Here is an 18,985-nt window from a genome sequence, read left to right as displayed (position 1 = left end):
CAGTAACGGCAGCAAGAAGAAGAAGAAGAAGAGATAACACTAACCTACATAAAACACAACAAAAACAAAAAAGAACAAGAAATAATATCTCTCATGTGTAGTAGCAACAGCAGCTTAAAATCAAAATTAAAATTATACAATACAATTTATACATAAACTTATATACAAAAAACTATATAGGTTATTTGCATATTTATATATATGTATATACATATATATATATATATAGACGAAAAGTATATGGCTGGGTTTTCGTGTGCTTTTAGGTTAGAACTTTCAATTTCGGTTTTCGTAGAATGCACAAAAAATTTTGCTCAAGAAAAAATTTCAAGATAGAAATGATTTATGAAAAACAGACACAAATACATTTAGTTTCACACACACACACACACACAGACAAGTAAATTGAACAACAATTGTATATAGCATAGATTGAGAGAATATATATATATATATATATTGATATATATATATATATTTAAAGTAATATGGGCGCCAGCAAAGTTTTTTCTATGAATCTAAAGAAAAGAAGAAAAAAAACGCAACTCAGGGCAAAAGTACAATGACCATTAGTACTTTTACTTTTATAAAAAACAAAACAAACCAAAAAAAAAAAAAAACAAATAATATATATAAATTGAAATAGCTAAAATATAATTGCATAAATAATTAATAAATATAACAACAAAAATGTTAAACAATTTAAACTATAACAAGAACAACCAAAAGAAAACCCCAAGAACACACACAAATTGCTACCTCAGACGGACTTGAAAACAATAATTTAAATAAATGAATTTATCAATGAAAAAAAAAAAACAAAAACCAAACAAAATGCTAAAAATTATAAACGAAAAAAGTAAATGAAATTTTTTTAGAAAATTTACCGCACACAAAAAAAAACAAAAAAAAAAAAAAACAACAAAAAACCACAAAAGAAAACAAACCAAAGCACAAAGAAGAATAATTTTAATTCATTCCATTTAGTTTAATATATAATATATGTTTTTTTTTTTTACCTAATTTACTATTACACATTTAAGAAAGAGAAAGAAAGAATTTGCCTTAGACAAATCTTTCTTCAATCCCAAAAAAAAGAAGCTAGTCCAAGCCACTGACATTCCCCCCCCATACCATAAATCACAATTCTAGTCAGAAAAACCAAAAAAAAAAAAAAAAGAGATTCAAAATAAATCTGGTTGCCAGATTTGGGTTGAGCTTTTTGTAACTCTCTTAATTTTAGTTTATTATTTGTGTTTTCTCATTTTTTACTTGGGACTTGCCTGAGGAACTTTTTGAAAGCAAAATTCGTAAGTTTTTGTCTATCAAAAAGTTCTATGGCTTTCCCTTTCCCATACACACACACACATAGATACAGAAATAAAATTAATTTCAAAAAATCGACATACAGCGACGATTTATTTGCTATAATTTAAATTTTTTTTTTAAAAACGTGTGTTTTTTAAAATGCTGCGTGCCTTTTAGCAAATGCGTCGCTGTTTGTTGTTAATCAAAAATCCAAAAAATAAATCTAAAAGAGAGAGCAAACAACAAAACTAAACAACATAAATCCAACATGCATTAGCATATAATTTGATTTTTTCTATTTCTTAGTTAATTATATACACACATATACATACATATATATACATATATATTTTAATTTTGTATAAATCATGAGTATGAAAAAAAAAAATAATAATAATAAATAATCAGCATATTGTTAAATTTCATTTTGTTTTCTTCTAATTTTTTGTATTCTTCTTAATTTACTTTGTTTGATAACATTATTTGTTTTATTTATTTTTTGAGTTGTTGTTGTTGTTGTAACGAAAGTGTGCCAGAGCGATAGAGAGAGAGAGAGAGAAGGAGCCCAGCCCAGAAACCACAAATTGATTTGACACTTTTCAATAATCATCTTATCGCCCCTTAAAAAGTTGTCATTGATTATTGTAAATTGCCCCATAGACAAGACCTTTTTTATGTTTTCTTTAGAGTTTGGTTTTTTTATAGGGGTCGGTTTTAGGTTTTTTTGTTTTCTTCAAAAGTGTTCACATATGCTGGCCCTTTTGTAAATGAAAAACCCATAAATGACCTTAGAGAGAGAGAGAGAGAGAGAAGTGAAAGTTGAGTTTGAGAGGGACAAAAAAGTGTGTATCAATTATTATATTGATATTTGATTGAAACTTTCATTTATAATTTGTCATGTCTTACTCTCATTTAGATTTTTCTATTTCTTTGATAAATTTTTTTTTTTTAAATCAAGCAAGGCAGCTGCATTTTTTTTTTTTTTTGTTTTTTGTGGCACCCTCATAAAAAAATGAAAATGCTTCCGGTTTTGACCAAAACTACCCCACACCTACTCCTCCTCCTCTTCCTCCTACTTCACACAGAGAGAGAGAGAGGTTGGCGATAACACACACACACACACACACATACACACCAACCCAGCATGGTCAAATGCATTTCTATCGAGGGTCAAGCCCTTGGAAAATTCAAATTGTGCAGCTGCTGGTATTAAAAATGAAAAACAAAAAATAGTAAAAACGAAGGAAATTCAAAAAAGGAAACTGAAAAAAAGGAACCCCCACCCCTCTCACCATCAATTGCAATTTCTAAAGCGCATGTATAGTATATTCTTTTGATTAAAAATACGCTGACCCTTCATAAAACACATTAAGTTTCTGTATGATTCACATTAATATTCAGATTGAGATTTAGATTCTCTCACCCTGCATTGCACATTTAATTATTTGTCACGTGTCCATGCAAATTTCATCTCATTGATTGGTTATTCGATACATTTGCCGGCAGCAATCGGCAATTAAGGCAAAAACAGAAAAAAAAAAAAAAAAGGAAAAGGAAAAACCCATCAACCCCCCCTCAATCCAAATGATTGTTTCCTTCAGAAGAAAAGACTTTACGGGGTGGAATGCAAATTGCAAATATTCTATAGATTTTCCATTGAATTTCTTTGGGTTTTTTTTTCGACTGTTTTTGGCAATTTATAATGGAGTGCAATTGCAATTGTTGTTAGGCACCCTGCCAAAAACTACAAAAACTGCAAAAATTGCAAAAACTATTGCTTAGAAGGGGATGTTTAGCATTGTCGTTGCAAATATTTGCATGTTTAAAAATACAAAGAAATGCAAAAAAAAAAAAAAATTGTTTTCCAAGGGTGTCCCATTCTTCTACCCTCCGATTCCATCCCCCTCTAAGCAAGCAATGGCTTAGGGAAATGAGAAAATTTAGTTACATATATTGACATTTTTCGGGCACCCAAAAATTCGAAATGCAAATTTTGCAGAGCATGAAAGACCATAAAAATGAAGTGAAATGAAATGAAATGACATTTTATTAATGGGCATATCCCATATTGAAATTATGACCAAGCGTTAACAATTTCCTATTGAAAAAGTTATAGATAAGAGATTTTAGTTACGGATTATTTTCCTTTTTTTTTCTATTATATTTGGGCTGAGTTACAGTATTTTCTCTGGACTTTTGAAGACATCAATGTGATTTTTGTTAATTTGTTTTTTGTTTTCCATTTTTTAGTTCTTCCAGCAAGCACAAAATCAAAAAAAAAAAAAAAAAACACTAAATAACTAACGAAATAAGTAAACAATTTTACAAAAACCAAAAAAAAAAAAAACACTTGCAACGTACCTTTAAATGAGCATAAATCAAAATTTTTTTGGCCCATTTACAGAGATCATTTCCATTTGAGATCTGAGACAGAAAATGGGCTAGCAAAATGAGAAAGAATCAAAAATGAAAAAAAAAAAAAACAAAAAACATTTTATTAGAACACTAAGAAGCAAAATTTAATAAATATTTTAGTTGTTAAGCTTTTGGACAAGAACAAAAACAAAACCAAAAAAAAAAAAAACGAGGAAGAAATTGATGAAAAATTCAATGTTGAAACTATGAAAAATGAAAATGAAAAGAAAAGACGAGCGCAAAAATCAAAATTTTCGGAAACGAAACAAACACAAAACAAAAAATTTCTAATTGGCAAAACAAATCTATTGGATATATTTAACATTTTACTTTGTTAACTTAAACAAAATAAAAAAAAAAAAACAACAAAAAAATGATATATATTGATATATATGTATATGTAAAATTGTAACAAAATCAAAACAAGAAAAAAACCAAAAAAAAAAAAACCAAAACCACAAAAAAAAAACAACACACAAAAACCAAAACAAATTATTGTCGAAATCGAGCAAAAATCAAAAATGCGTAACACGTAAAAAAACCAAAATAAAAACGATGCCCCCTTTTTTTCATTTTATTGTAAGCGAGCATTTATCAAAAATTGTATGTGTTTTAATGATTATATTAAATATGTATATATATATACATATATATATATATATATATATATACAAAACCAATATATATATTGTATGAATTTAAACCATTAAATATAACAAAAAAAAAAAACAAAAAAACGAAAAGCCTAAGTTTCTAATCTTTATCATGTCTTTTGATCGAAATGTAAGTTTATATTTTTCTTGATTCCTGATTTGAATCTCTTGCAGATCTAGATTTTGATCCTCTGGATTTTTACGAACGAGTTCATTCATATACTCACTCACTCAATTGTTCAGCTCGTTTACTTAATCAATTGACTCATTGACTCTATTGTTCAATTTTAAAAAATATAAAGAAATCAATTAATTAAATTAAGGTTTGTTAGCTTAGATTCTAATTAAAACTCAGGAAAGGGAAATTTTTGTAAGAACTTAGGAGAATAATAAAAGTTGAATCATTGTTATGAGTGCCTAGTGACTCCGACTCAAGAACTTATCCAGATGTTATTTGCAGAAGATAATTAAGCTTAATTAATTTTTAATGAATTACAGAGAAAAACGGACCCAGAGAATCGGGGAACCAGTAAGTCAGTGAACAAGTGAGTAAGTGATCTAGTAAGTCAGTGAACAAGTGAGTGAATGATCTAGTAAGTTAGTGAACAAGTGAGTTACTGATCTATTAAGCCTGGGAACTACTAAGTCAATGAACTAATTAATCAGTGATCTGATAATTCAGCTAACTCGAGAGTCTCTACTAAGTCAGTGAACTAGTGAATCAGTGAGTAAGCAAGTAAGTGAATAGAATAACACTAAAGGGAGTTAATCAATTCTGTTTACTTACTCACAAGCGATCCAATACTGGTAAGTATCATAATGTATCAGTAAGAGTCACAACTTAAGAACATTCCTTGTCGAATAGATTATATGTATATTGCAGTCTTGATCTGTAAAAAGGAAGAGCAGGTAAGGCAAAGCATCAGAAGGTGTTGAAAGCTTCTACTACTATATATCAAGTTTCATCGAAAAGCATGGGATACTTTCATTTGATTTATCTATCGACATTCTTAGAGGGCATAAAAAGTCAAAATCGAATTGAGACCAGGTAAGCGTGTCATCAGCTTTTTGCAGTGAGTTACTTAGATTCTTTTTTCCTTCTTTTTTTTGTTGCAACTTATCTAAGCTGATTGTGTGACCCTTGAGACAGAGAGACAGGTCTCTGGCTTTTTCTCCTGTTCCTCGTACTCCTTCTCCTCATACTTACCTAACATCAAGAGGAAGAGGAAGGAAAAAAAAAAAAACAAAATTCAACTTTTCGAGTTTTGACATTCGGCTTTTTGGATTCGAGTTCCACCACCAAAATCACATACACTCACCCCAAGTCCTAGAGCCCTTAGAGCGTTGAGCATCCTTCGTACCGAGGCCTCGAGCCTGTGCCAAATCAAAGTATGTCAATATTTGTATTACATGAGCAGGACAAAGCCTGTGAAATGTCTTATCAATAATTTCTATAAAGAATAGAAAACCCAGACCAAAAGAACTGCAAACACATTTTGTAATTTTTTTTCCCCCCTTCTTCCATTTCTTTTCTTATTTTTTTTTGTTTCCTATCTTTGGGGTGGCGCATTCCTGGCGCGTGTTTCTGACAGCTCTATGGATGGGCATATCCTGTGCTTCTCTTTCGCTCTCTCTCTCACTCTTGTGAGTGTGTATGTATTATGGCATAAACTTGTTCATAAAATATATGTTTAGAAAATAACTAATGTTAATAGATTTCCACATCAAAAGATAATAAATGGCATGAGAGAGGTTTTTGAGAGAGGCCAGAAAATTAACTCAGCCAAGTCTATAATAACAGAAAGTTTATCCCTCCCAAGAATGTTGCATAAAAGATGCAATCTTTAAGAGAGAGAGAGAGAGAGAGAGAGAGAGAGAGATACAAACAGGATAAAGTGAACTAATTGAAATTTCGAGCACCAAAGCTGATTTCCTAGAAATATTTTTCGTGTCCTGGGAAACCCATGTCTTTGAAAGTGACTGTTTGTGGATGTTTTTTAGCTAATTTATTAAATTAGCAGGCTTGAGTTCATTTATTGATGTAAAATTTAACAAAAAAACGAGCAGGTTTAGTCATTTTCTATGTTCTTAGGTCGATAGAAGGTTTTTTAATATTTACTTTTGTTTTTCTCGACAAGCAACTTAATGAAACAATTTGTCCTGTAATTTGTTTTTTCGTTTTGTATTCAGATGATAAACCTTAAAAGTGGTCATTTTATCTTTCCACGTTTTTAGTAGCCTCAATCACAAATTTTTAATTTGTTTTGGGAGGTGAATTAAATTTTAATAAAATTTTAAATATAATCTAGAATTCATGTAGTTTGAATTCCCAACTATTTTTAGCGTTCAAAAAATTACAACTGTGGATTCTTTAGCGAATTCTGCTGATGATAGAACTTGGTGGTTCTTGAAATAGCTATACAGACAACCTGCTCACTTTTTGTCCTGCCTATGATTAAAAATCTTATAAATTCGTAAGATTTATTGACCTCAAGCCGGCTTAAGCCCAGTTCTGATAATTTAAAACTGTTTTACGACCCTACTTTATACAAATTCACCTTTTTTTTTTTTAGAACTACGAATGAAAGTAAAATGAATTCCTCGTGAAATGAAACATTGCTCATTAAAATCCGTTCTATCTATAAACTATCTATAGATAGTATGTATGCACATATATCTTTCACTCCAGAATTACACCACTGTGAGACCAAAACTAGTTGAAAATTATAACTAACTGAAGCAACAAAGCAACTGCTCTCTATAAATTATCTAAGTGCCCTACTTGTTTGAAAGATTTAAATAATAATAGGCTGCAAATTAAATAATAATTGAAATATACAAAGTATTCTTTTTAGTATCCAGATCATTTACGAATCTTTTTCTTATGCTCTTCCTGATAAAAATAGTCATAACTTAGGTAATTTTCCCCTTTGACCCCTTTGTTGGGAGATAATAGAAAAACTATAGCCACAATTTCTTTTAATAAGTTGCATATGATTTTTTCTTTTAGGCAGTTTCGAACCATTTTAAAGCTATGTATATCCTTACCATATTGTTATTGTCCTTTCTATATTTTGTGCATATGAGAGAATTATTTTTGAGTCTTCATTTTAGCAAGTCAAAAAATGATTATTTGTTATACAACAAGAGGTCTCAAAATAGACTCATCAAGATTATTTCTGTTAAAACAATAAAATATAAATATAATACAATAAAATATATATACATATTTATTTTAGTTGGATTATTATTATAAAGAAAAACAGAAGAATACAAATTTGGAGTTATCTCATTGCATAGCTTTAAAATTAGCTTTTGAGCCAGCTATTTATTTATTACAACCAATTCTATAAGGACGCTCAATAAAAAAACATAAATAAATTTACAAGTATTTTGTTTTGGTATCTGAAAATCTATTATTTACGAGCTTCAAAAACATTTTAATGTTGTGGGCAACATTAATCGTCAATTATTTAAAAACCCAAATACAAATATCAATCAAGTCATTTGGTTTTTAGTGCTTGAAAATTAGTTTTTAATCGATTTGACAAAGTTCACACACACACACACACCCACACACACGCACACACACACACGCAAGGACAACAACCAAATTACAGGCCAATGGACATTAAATACAATTATACGACGCCCTTAGACAATAGCCCCCTTCCTCACACTCACACACACACACACACACACATATGTATGTACATATGCATATTGTGTATATATAATTTCAACTCTCAATTAAATTGTTGAGGCGGTGAGACGAAGGCGCCAAACAACGAGGAGAACGAAATAGAAAATATTATTTTTGTCACCATATGCCAGGTCCTGGTCTTGGTCCTGGCCATTGGACATTGGCTTCTTAGGTCCTTGGGTCGTGTCCGTGTAGCAGCAGAGCAGCGTAAAAACTTTAATAATTTAACTTATTATGGATTTTTGTTGTTGTTGCCGTCGTGAGGGTGCGTTTTTCATTTATTTAGTTTTTCCCTCCACTCCGCCCCCGCTGTTTACCTTGTTGTTGTTGTTGTTGTTTTTTAGTCGGCATATGCACATTAGTGCCAGAAATGCGGCAATTTAAATAAATGACGCAAAGGACACGCATCAGGGGCATAGCTGGAGGGGAAGGGGGCTCCTAACTACACTAATGACTTTTCAGAACGCAAACTAAAAAGTTGTAAGTTTTTGTTTTTTTTTTTTTTTTGTTATTTTGCTTTATTATGTTTTTTTTTTTTTGGTTTTTAATCATTGTATATTGTTATTGTTGAGGACTAACCAATTCCAACAACATTTGTTCTGTCACATTTATGTCCAGTTGCCCATAACCCGCCTCAGTTAGCTCCGCCTCCTCCTCGTCCAGGATAAAGAACTGTAGATCCCCATTGGAGCTTGGCTGTCGTTCCACTAAAATGGCATTGGCATCGCGCCGAAAATCAGCCACAGCCCTATAAGCTGTCGCTGTGGCCTCCTGATACTTGGACAGATTGTCGTCAATGGGCCCCATAACTCGACTGGCCATATCCAATTGATAGATAAGACGACGCACTATAAAACTGGCAAAACGTTTCCTCTGCCTTCTGGCCAGATAGTCATTCAAACGACGCACAGGTGAAAAGTACTCCATCATCATTGTCACGAGTAGCACAAATTTGCATACCATGCAAAAGATAACAGACCATATTGGCAGACGTATGCCTGTCTTCTCGTTCTCATTGTGTTCGTAGTACTGGGTTTGATAATAGTACACCAAAGTCAAGTCCAGCGACAGAATGGTCACCAGCACGATCATATAGACAGCGGTTACTCTCGGGTGCCGCAACATCCAGTCTCGGAGGTGGGCCAAAAGTTGATTCAAATTGTACATAATTCTAAAAAATTTAATTTCGTTGCAAAATAATATGGAAAAAAACAAATTTCTAATAATTTTCTGTTTCTAATACAAGAATTTTCCAAAAAAAAAAAAAAAAGAGAGAAAAAAAACGAAGAGAATTAAAATCCAAAATCGAGACTAGACAAACTGGGCAAAGTATCTTTTGGTTATCATCTGTTGTGATGTTTAAAAACGAGTTACTTGGATAACTTGTTTGCTTTGTTTTTAACAAAAATCTTTGTATTAAATGAAAATTGTTTCAAATTGTTAAAGTGTTTAGCTGATTTAAAATATTACTTCATTTTCTCTTTTATTCTCATTTGGAATCCTGTGAAAAACCATCAACAAGGCTTAAGGAAGACTAACTAAATCTGGTGACTAAATAACATCATCGAATTTTCATTTGACTTTTAATAATGAATAAGAATTATATCTAACTAGAAGAGAAGTTGGTATACCCTTGAAAGTTTTTCTCTTACTCTTTTATTAAACCTCTCAGAACCAGCGATGCCCATGGAAATGTTTCCATTTTAATTGGTTCCTAAAAGGGTTAGCAACAGGCGTCAAAGCCAAAAATAAACCCCATATCTAAATGTTAGACTTTAATCCAAAAAATTGATATATTTTAAATGATCTTACTAAAATGTATATAGCCTTATTGTAAGGATTTAATAATGGCTCGCAGTCATCGGTAGATGAGTTTTCTATGTGGCCGAGTCATTTAGTCAACTGAACAACGAGGATCCGGGTTCGAATCCCAGGCTAGTGTATGGAGAAAGTTGATAGTTTACAATTATATCGCACACTTTAATAATAATAATAATAATGGTTCACAATGGCCATCCGTTTGCTGACTAAATCTTTAATTTTGCATTTAATATCTATTTAATGTGAAAAGGTTTTTTATATGTTGTTGTTGTTGGCTGAAACGATTTGATGAACTTGAAATTACATTTCATTCTTTTTGTAGAAAATAAAAACAAATGTTTTTCCAATATGTTTCGATATTTTGCGACACACAAGCTTAAAATTAAATTTAAATTAACTAGTACATAAAATATTAATAACTAAAGGGAATGCTGTCGGAGCCTTCAACTTGTATATTTATGAGTTTATTTTTTGGTTTGAATAAATTACCAAAGATGATGACAAAAAGATTGAAAAGCGGTTGGGACCTACAGAGGGTTAAGTCATTATATTCCTATCTATATATCGGGGGTTTTATTCATAGGCTTTATTCATGTTAAAAGTATTGTCTGATAGTCAATAATTCGAAACTGAAAGCCTCATCGTAAACCCTCTGTCCACCTCCTCACCTTTTTCTTGGCATATATGCCAATTCGAAACAAGTTACAGGACGACGAATGGACGGACAAGAAGGGGAGGGGCGACACAGAACTTTCACTTTCCATTTGGACAGGCAGGCGCAACCGAACCGAAGCCATCAAACTAAACAGGGATTTCGTTCAGTTTGTTGCGTTTTGAGATTTTTTCTTTTTGCTCCTTTCCTTTTCAATTGGACACATACATACATAGATACACACACACACACATACGTAGACACATTCGCATTCACCATGTGCGTGTGCGGGCGTTGATGAGTTCGGGAATAAATTTTTTTCTTTTTTTTTTCCTGTGGGAGGGGTAAGGGAAGTAGGCATAGCTCAGAGAGAGAGAGAGAGAAAGAGAGAGACTTACATATCTCGGTGTACTTGTATGGTTACGTTAAGTATGTCCAGGGGAGCGGTGGTAGGGGAATGTGTGTGATGCGATGAGATGGAATGGAATGGCAGGGGAGGGGAGGGGATGGGATGGGATGGGATGGTATGGGGATGAGGAAAGGACACGCGGCCAGTGGAAAGAAAGGAATGAAGCAGGCAGGAGAGCAACAAGATGGCAACATTTTTGTATGAAAGTTGAGAGAAAAATAAGAAGAAAATTCGTAATTTTCATCAGCAAAAAAAAAAAAACAGGCATGAGAAATACCGTAAATACTTCCAAGCATCGACTTATGAGTATCCTATATTATTAATTTGAAATTCTGTTTGTAAAGGAGAGAAAGAGAGGGAGAAAGAGAGGGAGACACAAAGGGGAAAGAAGAGACATAGATAGAACCACAATGTGAAGACAAAACAATGTAGAAGAATCGAAAAAAGTCCACCTCTAGTATCCCTTTTTCTCCAGAAAAATAATAAACGATCACAATAAACGATTCCCTTCTTTGCCCTTTAAAAACGTTTCATGTGCCAGCAAAAAAGGTATATACTCTTTTCTATTCTTTAACTTGCAGGGTATACAAAAAAGAAAACTTTTTTTTTTTGTTTTGTATTTTATTCCTGCTTGACCTTAAAAGAAAATTAGAAGCTCGTGTGGGGATGCTTTCTCTTTTATCAATGTATGTGTGTGTGTGTGTGTGTGTGTGTGTGTGTATCTGTGTATGACCGTGTGTGTGTGTGTGTGGCATCTGTGTGGCATGTGTGTGAGTGATATGGTGAGGCTTATCGAAAAATTCCAAAATAAAAAGAAAAAGAAAAATTTAACGCAAAAGGCAAAAGTTTCGGTTATGTATGTACGGTGTATGGCAAGGGGGAAGGGAGTTGAGGGGGATCGGTTAGGAGGTGGTTGAGAGTGGACAGCAAGGATAAGGATATGCGGCTGCTGTGGCAACGGCAACGGCTTCTCCAATTTCAGTTACAGCCTACCAAGATGAGGGCCAAAATGAGGGTGAGGGTAAAGGAAATGGGGGAATGGTGAGAGTGAGGGTAAGGGTGAGGGTGGCCTCTGTCCTGTGCTGTGCTGTGTGTGTGTGTGTGTATGCTAAAGTGAAAAGTAGTAAATTGAACTTTTCTATTTTTTTTTTGTGGGGGGATTTTTCGTTTGCTGGCTTCTTATTTTTCTCTTTCGTCTTTGGTTTTGCGGGTTGCCTTTCTATCTCGCTCTCTCTCTCTCTCCCTCCCTCTCTCTTATTCGTTCTGTCTCTTTTTGTTGCTGTCTCTCTTCCTTTTTGTGGGCAATTTGTACTTTTCTGCGTTCAGCACTTTTTCTACTTTCTTTTCACTTTCATTTTATGGCTGAGCTTCTTGTGTGTTTGTGTGTGTGTGTGTGTGTGTACTTATTGTAGTTTTTGCTATGGGTTTTGGGATGTGGGTGGAAAATACGTGGTTGGGGGGAGTATGGGAACATTTGTTATTTATCGCTTTTCAAATTAAAGTTGAGCGACTTGTGGGCCAAATTATTTATAGCAATAAATATGAGCTGCATCTTTCACACACCAAAGAAACACGCAAACGGCACACACTCACCCACACACACACACACACACACACACACACACACACACACACACACACACACACACACTGTTTCTTAATTAAAAGTACTAAGACGTTGCCCAGGACAACAGCAAAAATAAAGAAAACTTTAATAATAAATTGAAAAATATATCAAAGGTAACTACTAATTTGTTGTGAAAATGTAATGGAAAAAATACACTGAAACTAAAATCTTAATGCTTTATAGAGTCATATTTTAATTTGAAAAGTTTCTAAAATACTTCATTTTCTAAACTGACTTGAAATTTTTTCTTAACTTCTTTCGCTAAAAGATACGAGCAACAGTATTTTCACTTTGAGCAGGTTCCACTGTATCGGATATAAATAATGATGGCAAATGAAATTTTATTTTTGTCTCTGCTTGTCAATCAGAGACATGACGAACACAAAACATCATCCTCATGCCCAGCTTCAACCTCATCTCATCCTCATCCTATTTGAGCCTGAATGTATGCTACGTTTGTCCTCTCTCACTCTCTCTCTCTCATTTATTCTTCCCTTCTCTGTATATTTTCCCCTCAAGATTTTTTCGCTTTTACTCATTATGGGAAAAAAATCAATAGATATGAACGTAATTTTAGACTACCAACTAGAGAAATGAATACAAACTAACCAACAGCAAAAAAAAAAAAAAAAAACAAAATTAATTAATTTATGTTCGCCCAGGCAGCCGAAATTTTTCCATGGCAATACTCACACACACACACAGTCAAGCCGATATAGAGATACGCAACACACACACAGACACACACACACACACACACACACTCACACATAGGCAATCTATTGATACAATTTTTCCAATTTCAACGTCATCCTCTCTAACAATTTCGTCCTCATTTTGGTTGTCGTTGTCGTCCTTGTTGTTGTCGTCGTCGCCTCTGCTGACAACAATAACAACAACAACAGCAACTTGAACTCATTACAAAAACATAATAACAAAATAAATATTGAAAGAAATGGCATAAAATTATAAAAGCCTTGAATACCAACGGGAAACCCTCCCCAAAACCAACAAAAAAAAAAGGAGAAAAAAATAAAAAAAGGGGGACTCCCAATGCGCCAATAAATTTTATGCACTATCACACGCACACACACACACACACACACCAAGCGAAGGAGTATAAAAGAGAGAGTGAGAGGCGAAAGTGGAGGAGGAGTAGGACTAGCGGCAGCGAACAGGAGGAGAATGAGTTTCATAAGCCGCTTATGAGTGAGTTTGGCCGTGTAGTGTGTATGTGTGTGTGTGTGAGTGGTCAGACTTTGTAAGCATCTGAGTTTATATTATTTTAGTGAAAAAAAAAAAAATAGTAATAAATACTTACCAAGCCCTTTGGGCAGCGTCTTTTATACTTTTATCTTAAAACCCACACACAACCACACACACACACATACATACAAAACGAGCGCGGAAACTCATCAATTATGATATGAAAGACAAAGATAGATAGAAAATTGCAACCCAAAAGATATGCCATACAAAAAAACCAATAGCTAAAATATTTTCAAATTATTCATTAAATTTTTTCAAATTTTCTTTAACAATTTTGAAAAGAGATACATATTTAAATCAATTAAAATCAAACAAACAATTTTCTTAAATAAACTAATATTATTCCTATGTAAAAAAGTAAAAAACAATAACCTGAAATCGAAGGAATGATTTTTTTTTGCTTTTGCAAGTTTAATAAACTAAATTAGCAAAACGCCTACATATGTAATTTTATTAAAATCTTATCCAATGTTGAGACATTAAGCTTTATTTTGGATACACAATGGCGAATTTTATCACACTAGGCTCATCCTTTATTGACGGGTCTGGCCACCACCCCGAAATGTCAATACATCGAATATTTGTGGACTTTTTTCATCTCTTAGTATACCCCCAAGAAGGTGAATTGCCAAAGTGGGTATAAATTCTTAATTTGACAAAATGTCTCCTTCGAAAATGATAAAATTTTCTAGGCCAAAAATCAAATTTTTTGTTTTGACAACCCCCAAATATATTTACTAAATCTAGACATAAAGATTTACTCATTTATCCTCTTCCTTGTACCTATTGGAAATACCGACTTTTTATCTATAGACAAAAACTAAAAAACTGTTCATTAAAGTAAACCAAAAACAATTTCCCCGTCTGTGTAGATATTATCACGGTCTTAATGTTAGATTTAGGTAGGTAAACATTTTCTATAATTGGATCAAAATTGGTTTCAAAAAAAGGAAGGAGAAGATGTTGTGTGTCATTCGTTTTGAAAGAGTTTTGAAATTTTCATAGAAGGGTGCAGAGGTTTTCCCTATTATCCTAGACTAACACAGTCTCATTGCTTAATACTAACTTATGTATCTATGTACCTAGTTTGAGTTCTTAAAAACAGTCCTTTTTCTAGTTTAAATTCCTTAAAAAACAAATAAAAAACATTTTCTCAGCTAATTTTGAAGAGCCAGCATATATGTATGTATATAAAGTCAAGGTTGATGGCTTTGCGGCACGTGTCTTGATTTAAAATCCAATATTTTACACACATTTCAACAAACACACACCACACACACACACAGAGAGAAAGATCAATAATAGTAATAATCATACATATAACAACAGAAAAAGGCAACTTTTACACCCAAAAAAATAACACAAAATACAAAAGAAAAAGAAGAAAAAAATATATAGGAAAAAAAAGAGAAAAAAACAACTAAATGTTCTTATCTTTTAACACCCCTAACAAGGTTTAGGATCCTAAGCCTGAGGCAAATACACACACACACACACACACATACATATACTGATGCCTGTGTGTGTGCCAATAATATCGAAATCGTATAAGCAAACAAGAGGCATAAAAAACTATAGATTCCATAGATGATGGGTCGTTTCAGTTCTTTAAAGGAAAACCAAGACAGGGATAGAACGATAGAGTGGACCCTCGTTGACGTTCATTATGATGGCAGCTGCAGTTCAATATGAAATCCACACGCGTGTGAAACGTGTGCTCCAAAATGTCAATAATGGGATATATACGCACATACATACATACATATATGTACATACATTTATGTTTTATAGTTCACATTTTAAGCTAGGGGAATGACGGCTGTAAAATTCTATTCGCTCTTGCATTGTTGCACAAATCGAATAACCTTAACCCTTTCTCTTTCTCTCGCACCATTGCTTAGAAAAGGGTTGAATATCCAAGGCACATGGCACATGGACAATTTTCCAAAAAAAAATAAAAGAAATGTTTTTGTTGAAAATGTGTAAAATTTTACCCCAAAAACTACAATCGAAGGGTCACTAAATTACTTTTGAGCGCAACTGCAGCAGCGACAGTTGAATCAAATCAACCGAAATGAAAGTGAAATCTAAAGGGTAAAGGGTCTTTAACCCTTTGCTGCCATCAGCAGGATCAACAACCCTCTCACACTTTCGCATTGTAAAATTGCAATTTTCTATGGATAATGCGAAATTTTCCAAAAATTTTTCTATGACATTTTTCGCACATGACACATAAAGAGTAAAAAATCACATATAGACTTAAAAATGCCCTGTAAATATGAATCAAAATTGAAAACTAGAAAATGATTTCAATATTGATGGTTATATTCGAACGCATTGAATACTTTTCTTTGAATACTTTTTAGTTTTGAATTAGTTTTACAGAGAAACCCGTTTAAATAATAGAGAAAATCTTCAAATCAGTAGATAGTCTTCTTGCCCTTGCCCTCTCTTTAATATACCCCGTTTCATTTAATCAGACTACAGGGTAATTGGAAAATTCTTTAGGTCGAGGGTTAGGGGCAAAAAGGGAAAGGGTCACCCAAATGCTGCCGCGCATTGTGTAAATAAAGGATCAGCCGATGCATCCAACTGTCACACGCAAGTCCATGCGAAATTAATAAATTACATTTTTTCACCCAAAAAGAAAAAAAAAAAAACAAAAAAATTTTGCCAATTTTTGAGGAAAAAAGGAAAAAAATTAAATTTGTGTTTTTTTTTTTTTTTTTTGGGTGCACACAAAGAATTGAAAGATGATGGCAAGGGGTCGGGGTGCAATGCAGAGATGGTGGTCGATGAAGGGGTTGTGACACATTAACTGAACCTATTAATAAGCGTTGCCAACCCCCCAACCCCGTTAGCGACCTTTTGAGCGCATCGCCTGACACGTGGGTCAACGTCGACCTGGACCCGTTCCCAAAAAAAAAAAGAAACTAAAATTGACAGGGGACACAAAAAAATAGAAAAAAAAAACTGCAAAGAAAAATGGGTGAAAAAATGGCATAAAAAATGGAAAATTCTCACTCCAATTGAAAAGGAAAACAATTGGAATTGGTATTTTTCAATAAATTGGCACAAGCCTTAGGAAAATTTTTTTTCCTCTGGCAGGCAATAATCCTCTTAACTGCGACGACTGTCGCAAAACTATAACAAAAGGACTTTTCGGGCAAGGGACTCAATGCGTATGCATACATATACATATGTATATAGGGGAGTGCAATCTCTATTGACCTACGGAAGGACCAAAATGCCGGTTACTTGTTCAATAAATTAGATTTTCGACTCTAAAAAGGGAAACTAAATGGGTGCAAAAATATACTAAATTAATGAGAAAAATCCAAAAAATAGAAAAAAGGAAAATAAAGAATAATACAGAACTTCGGGGCTTAGCTGAAATTATGAGATGTCTCATTGAAATCAGAGTAATTAATCAAAGCGAGATGATGAAAGAAATTCAATGCAAATAAAGTTGGATTTTCTGTTGAAAAGTTTAGTCTTGAGATTCTAATCAAATAACTTATACATTTGTAGGCTTAAAAAATAATAATCTGCTTAGTAATCTACTTGAAATACAAATATCGTACTGAAAATACTTTACAGTTTTACGAAAAAGAAAAAAAAAACGAATTTTATATATATTTTAAATTTAAACGTCTTTTTGTTTATTTGGCGCCCGCAGTGAACAGTGCTGCCCCTCTGTTTATATTTTACTCTCGCTCTCTCTGGCTCTCTCCCACTCTTTCACAGTGATGTTTAAAGATTTTTAGCTTTTTCGGCAACTGGTCACATTGACTAAATTCCATTTGTTTTTATAGACCATACGCAAATCTCGCCAAGGATTTGTGTTTTAGTTTAATAACGAAATCGACCAAACTTTAAGAAGTTTGGAATTGACAAGGCATTCAATTGCATCATACCGATTCTTCCCTTGACAATTAAAACAAAATGGTTGTTGGGTAAGTGCATTATATTGCCAATTTCATTACGTAAGAGTGCAAAAAAAAAAAAACAACTTTGCTTTGGTTTCTTCTTCTTTTTTGTTGGTCTTGATCTTGATCCAGATTCCTAGTACGCGGTGGCCTGGTGGCTGGAGCTGTTTACTACACACGCAAAGCTGGCATCTGGGGCAGCACAGAGGAAACGGAAAAGCTATACAACAATGTGAAGAACCAACTGTGCCCATATGTGCAGCAGGTCCAAAAGAAACTGCCATTCGAGGTGCCACAACTACCCAAAACGGGCGAGATGCGATTCCTGGCAAAACACTATTACAATGAGGGCGTTAAGAGCTCATTCCGTTTCATTCACATGTTGCCCTGCTATGCCGGACGAGGCCTTAAGAAGGTAAAGGACACATTTGAGGATTTCGCGAAATCACCAGCTGGTGGCCAGGAGGCATCGACGGCGACGGCGGTAGCAGTTAAACAGCAGCAATAAGGGGAATGGGGGGAGGCTATTTCAAATTGGGAGGCTTGTTTCATGTTAGTCTATAGTTCGATCCAATTGAATATGTTAATTAATCCTACCTTCCTTATTCAACTGCCCGCACCCACACACACACACACACACAGACACACACACAATGCATCGGGCATTGTACTAGAAATAAACAAATTTATGTGTTAAGCGTGAAAGTATCACCAAAAAACCAAAAAAAAAAAACAACTAATTTACTTATGCTGATATGATTTAGAATCTAGATGGCTTTCTCTCTCTCTCTCGCGCTCTCTCAGTCTTATTTATGCATGTTTTGGTTGTAAATTTATTTAGATCCTCCTACTACCGACGTTGGCACTTGATCAAACAATGTCACAAAGTACTCCAAGTCATAGTCTTTGATTTATACTCTTTCTCTTTCCTCCATCTGCTTGTTGGCTTTGCTATTTACCTTTGTGCTGCCGGGCACGTGAATAAAAGACGACCTGTTGCCAAGTTTCACACGCCCACGCCCACTCTTTGACTCCTCTCTCTCTCTCTCGCTCTATCTAGATAATAACCAGAAATTATTGCTGTAAACATTAAGAGGACCATGTTCAAAGATTGTCAATTACTATATAAAATGACAGAGTTTTTGCCTCTTTGAAGATAAAAGGCAAAAAAAGAGCAATAAATAAAACGTAACATTTGA

The 18,985-nt window shown here is 33.5% G+C and overlaps 1 protein-coding gene across 1 annotated transcript; it reads left to right on the top strand.

Annotated features, from left to right (window-relative positions):
* The first annotated feature begins 17,513 nt into the window (after positions 1-17,513).
* LOC6646014 (MICOS complex subunit MIC13 homolog QIL1) lies at positions 17,514-18,985 on the top strand. The gene is made up of 2 exons (XM_002068923.4): positions 17,514-17,813; positions 17,919-18,985. Exons 1-2 carry the CDS (start codon positions 17,803-17,805, stop codon positions 18,292-18,294), a joined length of 387 nt encoding a protein of 128 aa, XP_002068959.1. The 5' UTR covers positions 17,514-17,802; the 3' UTR covers positions 18,295-18,985.

This window comes from Drosophila willistoni, assembly GCF_018902025.1.
Source record: "Drosophila willistoni isolate 14030-0811.24 chromosome XR unlocalized genomic scaffold, UCI_dwil_1.1 Seg105, whole genome shotgun sequence".
Classification (NCBI taxonomy): domain Eukaryota; kingdom Metazoa; phylum Arthropoda; class Insecta; order Diptera; family Drosophilidae; genus Drosophila; species Drosophila willistoni.
The sequence above is the reverse complement of the archived record's forward strand: the minus strand, read 5'-3'. Positions and strand labels throughout refer to the sequence as shown.